Source organism: Lactuca serriola, chromosome 3 (genome assembly GCF_051521515.1).
Source record: "Lactuca serriola cultivar US96UC23 chromosome 3, Lser_US96UC23_V15, whole genome shotgun sequence".
NCBI classification, from domain to species: domain Eukaryota; kingdom Viridiplantae; phylum Streptophyta; class Magnoliopsida; order Asterales; family Asteraceae; genus Lactuca; species Lactuca serriola.
In genome coordinates, this window is record NC_136410.1 from 181,658,808 (window position 1) to 181,673,629 (window position 14,822).

The 14,822-nt window shown below is 29.6% G+C and overlaps 1 protein-coding gene across 1 annotated transcript; it reads right to left on the reverse strand.

Moving 5' to 3' along the window:
• Positions 1-453: 453 nt before the first annotated feature.
• Positions 454-1,621, reverse strand: LOC145095915 (uncharacterized). The gene is made up of 3 exons (XM_079033727.1): positions 1,249-1,621; positions 1,033-1,117; positions 454-862 (listed from the first exon to the last, which is right to left on the reverse strand). Exons 1-3 carry the CDS (start codon positions 1,619-1,621, stop codon positions 454-456), a joined length of 867 nt encoding a protein of 288 aa, XP_078889853.1.
• Between the last annotated feature and the right edge of the window lie 13,201 nt (positions 1,622-14,822).

Here is a 14,822-nt window from a genome sequence, read left to right on the forward strand (position 1 = left end):
AATAAAAATAAATAAATAAAGTCAATTGTTTGAATTTAAAAACTACAAAATATTTAAAAATTTCTAAAGCATCATTATATACAACATTGGAAGTTTTGTTTGTAAGTCTATCATCTTTATCTGAAATTAACAATTTCAATCATTCTCTACTTTGAGCTCTAGATAAGGCAACATACAGTTGTCCATGTGAAAAAACAGGTTCATTGAGATACATACCAACCTTCGATAACGATTGGTCGTGTCTTTTATTAATTGTCATTGCTAAGCATACGGCCAATGAAAATTGTCTTCTTTGAAATTTGAAGAGATATTTTCTGAAGGACTTAAAGACATTTTTGGAATAAAAGTTCGGTTTCCAATATTACTTCCAGATATGATAAGTGATAACTGCCTCAATAAATGTTTGCCTAGAGATTTGACTGGTAGCCTAGTGCCATTACATAAACCATTTTTCTAATCAATATTTCTCAGTAACATAATTGGAACACCGACCTTTAAAATTAACTTGTGATTTCTCAAACCTGATACTTTAAGACCATTTAAAGCATCTGGAGAGTATAAATTGGCATCAAACTGATCATGAACAAACTTAGATTGACAAAGACTATCTGAACTTAAATATTCTACTTCATCTCCAGGAAACAATGATAACAAACGATCATTTATTTTTTGGGCAACTTCATTTTTTGGAACAAGTATTGCTCTTTCTTGAAAATAACCTGTAACGTTGAAGTTTTCCAAAATTGAAGGATTTACAAACTCAATTAATGAACCTATAGGATCATGCGGATCATTAGAGAGAATATTATCTGGAACATCAATAATCGCTTCACCATCGTTCGAACCACCAACTTTTCCTTCTCTTATGTCCAAAAGTCAGTTTGCAAAATCCTTTATTTCTCGAATATAAGATGGATGCCTTCCAATGGTTAGCCTCATGTTTATCGTTAATCTATGGACTTTGCATTGTTGCCATATATATGAAGAACTTAAGGAAGCATTAACTATGTTTTGTCTACTACCTCCTTGAACAATAGGTAGAATTTGTCTGAAGTCACCTCAAAAAGCAATTGTTTTTCCTCCAAATGGAATATTTGAGTTGCTAGAGTTCTCAAACCTACATAAATATTTCAAAGTTCAATCTAAAGCTTCAAATGCATGTTTTGTGGACCATAGGTTCTTCATCCCAAATAATCAATGAGGTTTTTCTTACTAATCTGTCGAGTTCACTATCAGGAGGTATCTTACAAACAGAATCCTCGTAAAGATTCAACGAAATTATAAATCGAGAGTGTGTTGTCTTTCCTCCAGTAAATAATAACGATGCAATACCACTTGAAGCAACATTTAATACTATCTCACCATTACATCTAATTGTTGCAGATATTGTCTTCCAAAGAAAGGTTTTACCCGTTCCACCATATCCATACACAAAAAACACACCTCTTTTCTTATCCTTGACTGTAGTCATGATATCAATAAAAATATTGTGTTGCTCGTTTGTTAATGCAGTAAACATACAATCGAACTCTTTCTTTAAAATCGATATGTCATAGTCTAGCTCCTCCGTGATAAGGCGATTATTTGAAGAAGAAACAGAATCAACATCAAGGTAAGACATTTTTGTATAATTTTTAAGACTGATGTTGTTACAAAGTAAAATTTGTTTAATCTCGAACAAAGTCAGGTTTTTAAGTTGATATTCATTGAGTGATAAACCTCTACAATGAACAATATGTCAAAAAGAATATAATATCAAACAGTTTAATGGTAATAAAAAAAATTATACCCTGCATATTGAAAATATATGGTATCCATTTTTACAAATAAAAAAATTATTGAAAAATTATACCCTGCATATTGAAAATATATAGTATCCATTTTTACAAATAATGATAGAAAATTATAATACCTGGAGACTTTAATCTACGTTGTTGGTTGTAAAGAATACCATCCGACAAGTGTTGCCATGTATTTTCCCAAACAAACTCTGGTCTACCCAAAGTATTAGACATTAACATCGTAGCAAATAAGAGACACATATAAAAACCAGTTCCTGAATGACTTGCCTCCTTAATTGCATCGACATATTCTTTGTCATCATCTAAGAGGCCCAAAGCATAACATTCATATCGAAAAGAAGGAAATTCTTCACTATTTACTATACGAATTTCTTCAAATGATTTTGGACCTTTCACTTTATTTAAAAGAATCCGTAAGAAGTAGACTTCGCCAAGTTTAGGTGAAACCGAGTGAACTCTTCCTATTGAACGTCCAATTTTCGTTGGCTTCCAAATCCTACCATTAGGTTTCCAAACAAACTTTGTAGGAAATTCAACATATGTAAGTTTTCATGCATCTTTATTAATTTTATTACATTCCATCCAAGATGTGAACATAGAAGCATCAACTGAAGGTTGTTCAAGAACATTGTCAATATCATCGTCTGTAGCATATATGACTTGTTGTTGATGATGAAGATGAAAAGGTAGTCGAATCATAGAAGGATATCGGTAATGAACATCGTATCCGAATATTCGCCATGATGCTTCACATGCAGATATATATATATCTATAATCATAATAATCTTTTATTTCATCTACAACGTCGTCGTGATCAGAAGCATTGTTGCCTTGTACAACAAAAATTGTAGCTCTATCTGGACACTTGTTTATATATTTAAACAGATATTTTATAAAAGATCCCTGATTGCACCATTCAACATTAATGTGTGCCTGATATATTTTCAACAGATATTTGTTATATGGAACAACATTTCTGTTGTCTAACTTAACACCGGATTTTCGACAAAATATCCATTGTTTCTTCTCATAAATAAGGGATAACCGTTGGCATCAACTGAAGAATGATTATAGAATTGCTTTGGAAAAATTTTCGAACATTGTTTGTCAACCATGCATGAGTTATTCATATTTTCAACTCCACAAGGACCATGTATCATGAATTCACTTACAAGTGAATACAATTCTGGATCTTCATTGAAGTTTGGAATCTCAATGGAAATAATCGGATCAATATATTCAACAGTAGGTCGCTTGGAGTCAGCATGCATAAATAGACAAATATGACTATGCGACAAACCTCTTTTTTGAAATTCGGTTGTATAGCCACTGCAAATTAATTTTATAAATAACATATGATTTGTATTGGATGAAATATATTGGCAAATAATAAAAATTTTCAATAAACCAAAAAATTATTTTAATAAAATAAAATTTTGTATTAAACAACAACTTTTAATAACTGCTTGAACGATGTCAAAAATTTTATTTTCCCGTAAGTCTTTAATAAAAGCATCAAGCTTTATTTTAAATAATCTAAATAAGATATCATGTCTATCTTCTGGATGTAGTGAAGTGTTATGCATAAACCTTTTAACTTCAGGCCATTTTGGATTACATGTAAAGGTTATGAAGAAATCAGGATATCCAAACCATTTACATAACGACATGGTGTCCAAGTAGTTTTGCATCATATAACATGCACCGCCAGTGAATGAAGAAGGTAAGATAACACGTTGTTTGACATTGGATATATCTTTATTCCTGAGATCTTGTTGATGATGTAAATTTTCATAAGACTCACATCTAAGAATTTATTGTTTGTTCCTTATGAAATGTAATCTCTCACTTTCAGTCATAGTATAAGCATCTACCAAAAACTGTCGGAACAACCTTTTTGAATTAAGAATTAGTGAAAAATAGTGATCCATGTCCTGATAAGAAAAAAATCTCTCATTATGTAGTTGGGCTGCTTGCTGTTGCTTGAAGGTGTAATACCTTGATATGGTATGTCAATCCTGTAACCATCATCACCATATGGAAAAAGTAGTGGATACTGAAGAGGAAGGTATGAATGATGTAATTCACTAATACTCCGTAGAGAACCGGATGGAGTTTGAACAACAATATGTCTAATATCAATTGAATCACCAATATCTCCAACAATTAAAGCAGCAACCTCAGAAGCAGTTGGTAGGTTGTATGTCCTTCCATCTTGGCCCCTTCTTCCAATAATTCTCAAATTGATATCAACATGAGGGTTTTCATGAAAACAACCTCTAAACATTCTATAAGACTGAACCAAGATGTTATTTGAATCTAACATTAACTTCAAATCTTGTATAATATCATGATCAAGGATAGAAGAATTTGATGTAGATCATTGATTTTCTCCACTACAAGTAACATGAACATATAAACACAAGATAAATAAAGAAACTAATGCTAATCAATATGATATTTATTAATTAGATAATTGTGAAAAGTATACCAAAGACATGTTTGTCTATTTGCGATCTCATTATCAGCATCGTATATGTACAACTAAGAGAATTTTGGTTTAAATTTCTGTTCTAGTAAAAGGCTTCCGATACTATGATAATTTTGACCGTTAAGTCTAAAAATGTATGGATCATTTCCTTTATTGATTGAGGAATCAATCTTGCCACTCATTGACATAAAAGAAAACATAGATTTGTAACAACGAATGTTCTTCATGAAGTGTTTGCATTTAGAATCTCCAAATCTATAAAGATTTTCATAACTTGGAGGTGCATTCTTTAACTCTGATAGTTCAACTTTGCCATAAGCACAACATAGAGAATAATTAATATTCTTTTCTTTTGCATCTGACAAATTCATCTTTTTAATTTTGCAAAACATGTTTAGCATATAACAATCTGATAACCATGATCTTAATAATCTGCTAATTAAGGTTGACATAAAAAAGTTAATCATGTAAGTGTATACACTTGAACAAATGCAAATATTATATTTGTAAAATTATTACCTTTTGATATACTGTTGTATATGTTTTGATTATTTTCGCCATCATTTTTGTCTTCATCGAATCTCAGACCAATTATTGGAATAGGAGGTAAATTTTCATTTTTTCTTTTATTTTTATGATTTGGATTAGTTAACATGACCGAAGATGATCTTGATGTTATTGTAGATGATTTGCTGGATGTGACGCCATTTGAAAATATAGAATATTGTCTAATATTTGGTAACGGTGATTGAAAACTGTTATTGGAAATATCCATGGCTGCGGAAAAAAGATTGAAGGTATGCATTGTTAAATATGATAGAATAATAATATATTATAAAATGAAATGGTAAAATAAATGAGTTACCATTGGAAATGTTAGATAATGAAGTTCTAACATTTAGATGTGAAAGATGAGGAGTTTGTAATGTTGATTGAATTGACATATTTGCACTTGATTTATATGCAAATACGTTTTTATTTCGATGTAGAACTCCTTTGAATTTGTCTGGAAAAAAAATGTTTATGAGAAATGCATAAATATTTAATATCTTTTTAATATAATATGAAGATGAATATTGATAAAGAGATGATATAAAAAATGATGATGTAAGAATTTTTATTTTATATATTTAAAGGGAACATAAAAAGTGTAAAAGCAATCAAGTAGGTTACTGTTTGAATCCAATCTGATATTTGGTAACGGTAATTGAAAACTGTTATTAGAAATATCTATGACCAGGGAAAAGAAGATTGAAGGTATACATTATTAAATATGATACAATAATAATATATATTATAAAATAAAATGGTAAAATAAATGAGTTACCATTGAAAATGTTAAATAACAGAGTTTTAACATTTAAATGTGAAGGAGTTTGTAACGTTGATTTTTTTGAAAAATTTGCACTTGATTTAGATGCGGATACGTTTTTATTTTGATGGACAACTCCTTTGAATTTGTCTGGAAATAAAATATTGTTATAAGAAATGCATAAATTTTTATTTTTTTAAATATTATATGAAGATTAATATTGATAAAGAGATGATATAAAAAATGATGTTGTAAGAATTTTTATTTTACATATTTAAAGGAAACAAAAAAAATGTAAAAACAATTAAGGAGGTTACCATTTTCCTTCATTTTAAAAAGATGTGATGTTGATGAAGTTGTATGGATTGATTCACTCATGCATTTTTTTTATTGTCCAAATATAGCTTTCTTATTTTTTTTTTCTCTATCCTGAACATGATAGATGTTCCTATTTGAATCTGCATAAGCATATATATAATATAGTTATAATGGAGATTAAAAATATTGATAAACAAAGTCGTAAAATATATAATAAACATACTGTTAGCACCTGGGTTACTAACATTTGTAGAAGATGGAATTTGACTGATTGATGTAGTGTACAAAGGTATGTGTTTTGTGTCATCCAGATAAAAATTATTTAATTTTATCTTCTTATTAGTCTTAAAAGAGTCAATGTTAATGGTTACATTCTGAAATATAAGAAAATTTATAAGTTTATACAAAAACATGATATGTTCGAATTTATTGTAAAAATTTAAGAATAAATAAATATTAAAAATTTAAAATAGTGTGCAATAAAAACATCATCAAATTTTATAAATTAACTGTAAAAGCTATTTATGTGTATGTATATGTTGGTAAATATTTTCAATTTGAAATCCCTGTTTAAATCTACTATAATAAATGAAGGTTTTTTTGCCACATGTCATCTTCACCTTCATTTAGACACATGATATTTTCTAAAATTTTTAAATTTTTTATTTTCTACTTGTCATTTTATTGTATTTTTCATTTTATTAAATTAAAATTTCACATTTAATATATAAGGTAATATATACGTAAGGTATTTACTACAAAGGGTTTATATATCTAATGTATTCAATACATTAAAGTCTTATTAATTTTAATAATTCAAAAAATTTCTCATTTTTTTTATAAATTCAAAATTTTCAAATTGTTAAAATTTTATATTTAATTTTTTTTAAATAAACTCATATGATGCATGGGTCTCACACCTAGTGAATATTAAAAACGTGTAATATAATTTTCAGCTGTAAAACACAATATTGTTTTCAATACAGTGTATTGATTGTTTAATTTTCATCAATTTTTATCTTAATGACCTTAGTTTGATAATAAAGTCAAGGTTACCTGCATGTTCAGATATTTTCTTTTGTGACCAGTAAAAAAAAAGAATATGATAGGATAGATAAATATTTTTTTGTGCTGGCTTTTGTAGGAGATGGGGATGGTCGAAGAAAAGGCAAAAATTTAAAGAGGGAATAAAACTAAAATCAACAAAATCAAAACCATTGGTCAACCCTCATTTAATTCTCCCTACTCCACTACGCCTACGATACTCTGATTTGTGTTCATCCTTGTATGATTCTCTTCATCTCTCTTATTGTATGTGTAGATTGCTATATTCCCTCTTAAATGGTTATTTATCTTTGAATAATTAAGACGACAAAAAGTTAGAGTTCCATTTATTCTTAATAACTTAAATCTTTAAGTCGTTATTACTTTGCATTCATTAGGTTGTTATCGTCCAAGTGTTTTTTTCTTAACAAATTTTGGTATTTTCAACCAAATAGTTGATTTGGGGTATAAATGTCACTAATTTTTGATAGAGATGTGTAGTTTTTATTGTGCACGTAAACTGATTGTTAAAATGTTTGAATGAAATATATATTTATATAAAGATATAATCTTGGATTATCCCCGGCCTGAAAAAAACGTGATATATAATATTGTTATGGTTAAAAACACATTAATATAACCGAAATCCAACAAATAATAGCAAGTAATAAAATAGATATTATAATTATATTTATATCTGTTTAATTTTCTCTATGAGACAACTTGTGCTTTTTTTGACGAGTTTATAAGCATCTCTATCAAACAAAGTTAGTGTGATTGTTCTAGAATCATCCTGGACACGAATAATTATCTTATACCAATAAAAATTTCCCACAGAAATAAATATTAAATATGTTTAATAATATTTTAAAGTTATCTTAATTGCAATTTTGTTAAAAGTAAACAACTTCGGAGAGAAGATATTTCCTTGTTTACACACTTATCATTATAACATTCATAAACCACACTTGCATCACCACTTTCCGGACCCCTGAACAAATTCCTTGCATCGACTTTCTTTCCATAGTTGATACACGCATCGTAGTACAAATCAATATCTTGTCGAATCCCATAAATGGTCCTAACAATGATGAATTTTCAGCCTAAAAAAATACAAAAAGATCATTAAAATCATTAAAATCATTAAAATTATAATATTCGTCAATTAGAAAAGAAATGCTATTAAGATGACTAAATTCTTCACATACCTCTTGTGGTTCGTGCAAATCGACAACATTTTTAACATTGTGATTAATCAAAAAGTCATTATATTTAGAATATGATTGAGAGGTATCAACAGTCAAAGAAAAAGAATGGTTTTGAAGTCCTCGTAAACCAACCAAGCTGTTTTTTTATTAAGGAGATTAATTATAAAATTATTATTAAAAGAAACAAAAAAATCAATGAATTATTAAAATAGTTTGTTACCTTTTTGTAAAGGTAATAATATTCGGAAGATCAGCATTTATGAACATTTAAGTGTGATCAAAATGACTATTAACGGAAGGTAGTCCTAACGAAACAAAATAAAAAACTCAAAAGAATGATTAATATAAAAGCCTAAAATAAGGTTACTTTTTATAAAAAATGTACCGTTATAGACATTAATTTTAGCAAATTGCAATAGAACAATCACACAACCAACTTCTTTATGATTTTCAACATAAGAAATCAATTAGTATCCAATATTTCTGAACAATGTCACGCTAACCTACAAACCCTTGCAAAAATAATAATGGTTAAATGAATATATAATTCAAAAATAACACATACAAAGTTTAAAGTAATGAATATAATATAAGAAATAATACTCCCTTCGTCCCAATATTATTGTCCAAAGACAAAAAAACACACAGATTAAGAAAAACATTAATTACCACTAACTTTATATAATAAAATGACAGTTTTGTCCTTACTTTGCATTTAATGTTCTATTAAATGCTTAGTTGGTTAAGTAAAAATGAGGGGGGTATTTTGGTAAAAATGTTATTTATTTTTAGAAGTGAACTATTATTTTGGGACAAACCAAAAATGAAAGATCGACTAGAATTTTGGGACGAAGGGAGTAGACATGGCAATGGGGCGGGTTTGGAGCATATCGACCTTGATCCAAACCCTTTTAACAAATTCCAAAACCCGCTCCATAACCCGCAGGGTTTTGAATAATAAAACCCATAACCTTATCCGCCGAATCAGCAGATATCCAAACTCGCCCCGTAACCCGTAGGTTTTTTGAATAATCAAACACATTTTACTTAAATCATAAAATCACATTTGTTAAATAAACAAATGTTGATTTAGAAAACACATTATGTACTCGAAGAATTTCGATTGGAATTAAAATCATTATTGTAGTTACTTCCAATTGGTTTTTGACCCTCGATTGCATTGCTAGAGAATAACAATTACAAAACTTTCTTCCAGTTGATAAATGAATTTATTGATTTATAAATGAAATTGGTGATTACATGATGAAATATAAATGAAATGACATCATTCTTGGGAGAAGACCGGAAGTCTAGAAGTTTAGTCTATGGCCTTTTCTCTTTGGACATGTGATTGAAATTTAAAGTAAAATTTAGACACTATAAAATATAAATGTATAATTCAAAAAATTTATATGGGGCGGGTTATAAATGGAGCGGATTGGTGATGATCCATACCCGACCCTTTTAATAAAAGGGTTAGCGGGTATAGGTCGTTAACGGGTAAACGGATCCAAAACTATGCTCCAAACCCGTATAATTATTAAGGGTTTGGGTCGGATCAGGGTCAAAACCCGCTCCATTGCCAGGTCGAGGAGGGAGTATTAGAAAAGTTATGGTTACTCTAAGTTCCGGATCTATAAAGGTAGCCTATGTTTGGATTTGTTGACATAACGGGAATCAAGTTTTTCTAATGAAACAACTTCACCAATAACATCTAGAAGAATATAATACAATATGTCAAAATGATGTAAACTTAAAGTATAAAACATGGTTGTAGAAATCGCTAATCGGTGGTCTAGCGATTAGGGATTAATCGGCTAGGTGGGGATTAATCGGTAGATTAATCGGGGACCATTAATTATTCAGAAAATTATTCAAAAATTTATAAATCTAATTTTAATCCTACAAAAAAAGTGATTAATCGGCGATTAGGTCCGACTTTGACCTGCGTTGACCAAACCTGATTAGGTCCGATTAAGTCTGATTAGGTCCGATTAATTCCGACTTTGACTTATATTGACCAAACCCGATTATAGTGACCGATTAGCAATAAATCTCATCGATGGAGGTCCGATTAGCGATTAGTCACCGATTAATCGGCCGATTAGGCCGATTTCTGCAACACCGGTATAAAGTATAATATACAATCAAAAAACGGGAAATTTACCAATTGAGTCATTAGATGTAGTTGTTGCAGAGATAATTCTTTCAAACGAAACACAAAAAAATATGTATGTTGATTTGGATTGAAAGTGTAGACACTCCTTCACAGTTGTTCTTCCATGCAAGTTTAACTTGTCCTTTACATCACTTATTTTAAAACTATATCTGTTAGGAGCGATAGTGGGGGATCGGATGAAAACAACTTGATCTTCTTTTAGTTTCGATTCGAACCTTTGAAAATATCTTGAATAGACACTTTCTTGGATTTTAGTACACTATTCACATAGGATAAGAATATTATATAATGTTAAACATTTGTATTTTAATGAACATAAATTGGTTAAAAATAAAAAAGAATAATGTTATTGGAATAACAGATTTTACCATCTCATCCATCAATATCATCTCAATTGATTTTACTATAGTGAGGTTAACATCTGACATTGATCTCCATAGCCGGATGATAAACACTTTTAGTGTGTAATCATCATTCGTATTGTCCAAGTCTTTAATCAAAGTGATTTTTCTCTCAGCCATTGTCACTATAACAAAACATAAAAGAAGAAAGTATTATGTATTATGTATTATCAATATCAATTTTTCTTAAGAAAACCGAAATATATGCAGAAAATAAAATATATTCGAACAAAGAAAATAAAACACAAAACACACATACAAACATAAAATATGATGAAATGTTGTCAAGACCTAAATGTTTTATGCCATTTCATATATTCGAAAATAACCAAAGGGAAAAGCTATAAAGTTATCTCGTTGGACTCATGAATGGCTAAAATAAGAGAAAATGTATTAATAGCCAGTCTTGTTGTGGTCTTTTTACATAAGAAACACACTTCGTTCATTGAAATATAAACACACAGAAAATTATCATTATGTCCCTGGACTACTAATAATAAGAACAATAATCACAAACTGAAATATAAACACACAAAAAATTTCAACATATTTATGAAATTTATTTTATTTGCAAAACTTTTGTTTTTATGAAAATCTCACAACCAAAAAATATAAATTTTTTAGATAAAAAACTTTGATATTTTTATTAATATGTTTAGTAAGAACTCATGAGTATTGCATAGTAAACGCAGTCCACAAAATCAAATTGTTTCTTGAAACACTCACAAAAATGGTTTCGGTTTTATTATTATAAGAGCATAAAATTATGCTTTGTAATTTGCAGAGCTGATTCTTAAAGGTCGACAGGATCATGTTACTATTACAGTTATATACAACTGCATACATATGTTATCTTTTGTTTTCACGAATAAAACTAAATTTAATTATATATTATTAAAATGAAAAGAACATATTCTCGTATATTACCAATCTTTATACTAACCCAAGGATTAAAAACAACAACAATCGAGACAATCAAGATTAATTCTTTATTGTATTAACTTCTACAAAAATTAACTACTTTTTCAAGAATCAAGAGTGTACCAAACAGATTATGCAAAAGTCAGAGTATCTTCACGTCTAGAACTTGTTGGTCTTCTTTCCTGCGGAGCGTCGTATTTCGTAAAGGTCGATTAAAACGATGATTAAATATGTTTTAAGTATATATAGAACCAAATACGATTAAAAGGAGCAAATAAATCAAATTTAATTGCAATTTATATCATACCTTATATATCATCATACCTTAATACGAAATCGGAGGACTGAGTTGGTTATCTATTTCAAACGTATCACATTAAATTTTAATACAGATCAGATACCATAAAAAGTTGATATTAATATGACATGGACAATTGTTATGTTGTTGTTGTTGTTATTATTATTATTATTATATAATGACGTGGTTATAGAAACTGAAGTCAAAGAGGGACAAAAACGGTATTTAACTTTGGATGAATTTAATGTTTTTAAGGGGACATGTGGCATATTACTTTTGTTTATTAAATAGGGAGATTATTATAGGGCATGAACTCAAGTTTATTTTGTTAAAAAAATTCAATAAGCGTGTTATAATAGGTTTTTCTCAACCACATAAGTAAATTTAAGTTGATGCATAGACCTACGTTTCATTGGAAGCGATCGGTAAATATCACACATGACACTTGCCCAATCGTTTTTTCTTCCCATCAGAAATGGAAAATGCCCCAAATATAATTCCAAAATGCTAAACGCCTAAGCTCTAGATATCTCCGGTGTATCCATCGTATTTTCCAGTGATTCAGATCTATGTTTATTCTCTTTGGGCTCAGGTAAGCAATGGTACCTACAGATGAATTGCAAGGATCCATGGTTTGTGCTAGGATTCTTGATACCCCGAAATCAGCCATCTTAATTTCTTTCTTTAGATTTATTAACAGATTGGAGTAGACAATTAGGTTGGGTTCGGGTTGACAGGTCATTGGTTAGCGGGTCAGAATTCACTGGCCCAACCTAATCCATATAACATATGGGTTGGCGGGTTGGAAACATCAACCCAATCCAACCTACATACCTGTTTAAATATATAGGTTCGTGGGTCGTGGGTCGATTTCGGGTCAAAGAGTCGGCGAGTCATTTTCTGGTAATTTTCACATGTTAAATTTATATGAATAATATATGTCTCTAAATTAATTAATAATTAGCATTTTATATTGATTAGAATAAAAAGAACAACTAAATACCAATCTAAGTATCTCAAATAATTTAATAAGCAATACATTTGAAAAATAAGAGACTTCTAGCACAAAATCATAAAATCATAAAAGTCATAAAGTCATAAACATCCAAATAAAGGCATTAATTCATAAATAATTTTTTAAAATATAATATATATAGTCGGTTTGGCGGACTGACCCGCAAATACAAACAGGTAGCTCAATTCAACCCATGAAATAAACGTGTCTGTAGGTTGCAGGTTAGAAATCTCAACTCATATCCATTTATTTTTGTTTCGGGTTATGAGTTGGGTCAAGAATTGTTACCCCTATATTGGAGGGTTTAATATCATGTTGAACAATCTTCCGTCAGTGAAGGTAATAGAGACTGGAGAGGATCTGGTGAGATCAGCCAAAGAAGGTTCGTGGGAGATGTGTGTACCTTCAAGCGACCCATCGTCGATTTTATTTATACAGTCAACTCACATAGAAGTTAATGGTGATTATTAATTCTATGATTTTGATGTTGCAGTAATGGTAGGGTTATGTAATGGCAACCCCTAAGAATTGGAGAATATCGAAAAAAATTGGGTTTTGCATTTTAAGGACTGAATGAATTTTATTTAAGATATTTTTTCTTAGAAATTTAGCAAAGACGCATGTCCTACTATCACATACCTTGAATTGTCTCCAAACGAGATGGATTTCTCTGTTTCTGCTAATAAGTCTTAGAGATGATGTTCTTCATCTCTAAATAACTTCTCATTCAAAAGAAGAGAAATGAAAGGAAAACAAATTTTATTTTGTGTTCCCGAGTTGGAGAAAAGTGGAAGGAAAATGAATTATTTTGTTCTTTCTTTCCAAATCCTCCCAAATCAGAAGGAAAGTTAGGAGGGAAAGTGATCCTCCCATTTCCCTCCACTTCCCTCCTTTAATGAAACACAAGAACACCAATCTCTTTTATTTTCTTCTCATTTCCACTCATTTCCTTTCCTTTCTCATGTTAAGTTGAACTCGGGAACGGGGTGTAAGTAACATGGAGTTGTTACTTGCTAATTAGAAAGGGGTTCATCGTGACCCCTTCATTTCAAAATAATGACCTTTTAAAACTAGAAAAGTTGAGTTCAGACCCGTAGAATGCAAAAAAAAAAAAAAAAAAAAAAAAAAAAAAAAAAATCTATTTTTAATATAAGGGATTTTAACATGAAAGTTCTTAAGTTTGTAAAATAATTTCAGTTTTGACCGCATGACATTTTTTTCATTAATAACCAAAGTCTGCCAAGTTTTTTTTTGCCCTGTTACTTGTAATAACAAGTTTCCAGGGATGAAACGGAAAAAATTTGACAAACTTAATGACTTTCATGCCAAATTTGGAAAACGTACTTAGGGTAAAACACAAAGGATTTGTAAACGTGAGGTTTTTTTTTCAGATTTGATTTCATATATACTTTTATTTTATCAAATTTGTACACTTAAGGGTAAAAATGGAAAATATACACACATACTTGGCAAAGTGTAGGCATTAACACACCTAAAATCGTTAGAGGGACAAAACATCACATTTTGACAAACTTAAGGACTTTTATGTCAAAAGCCCAAAATATAACCACAAATTTTATATTATTTAAATAACAATCCTTTTCTATAGAAATAAAACATGTGTGAGAGTGTAATATCATTTGTTAAGAATTTGTTATGTCATTTTTAGGTCGATATGGTAGACTTGTGGATTATTGCTATGAGCTTGATATTTGTAGACGTTGATCTCATTTTTCTTCTAATTAGGCTTAGCATACTATAGGGTCTAATATTTCAGATATTCATCACTTGATATATGATGCTCTGATTAGCAACATTTCATGTAAAGAAGT

Excerpts from the sequence above, each read along its gene's own strand:
- LOC145095915 (XM_079033727.1), bottom strand. The coding sequence starts at position 1,621 with ATGTCTTACCTTGATGTTGATTCTGTTTCTTCTTCAAATAATCGCCTT. Across the intron at positions 1,118-1,248 it reads TCTTTACGAGGATTCTGTTT|GTTTGAGAACTCTAGCAACT; the intron begins GTAAGATACCTC and ends ATATTTATGTAG. Across the intron at positions 863-1,032 it reads TCAGACAAATTCTACCTATT|AGAAGGAAAAGTTGGTGGTT; the intron begins GTTCAAGGAGGT and ends TTTGGACATAAG.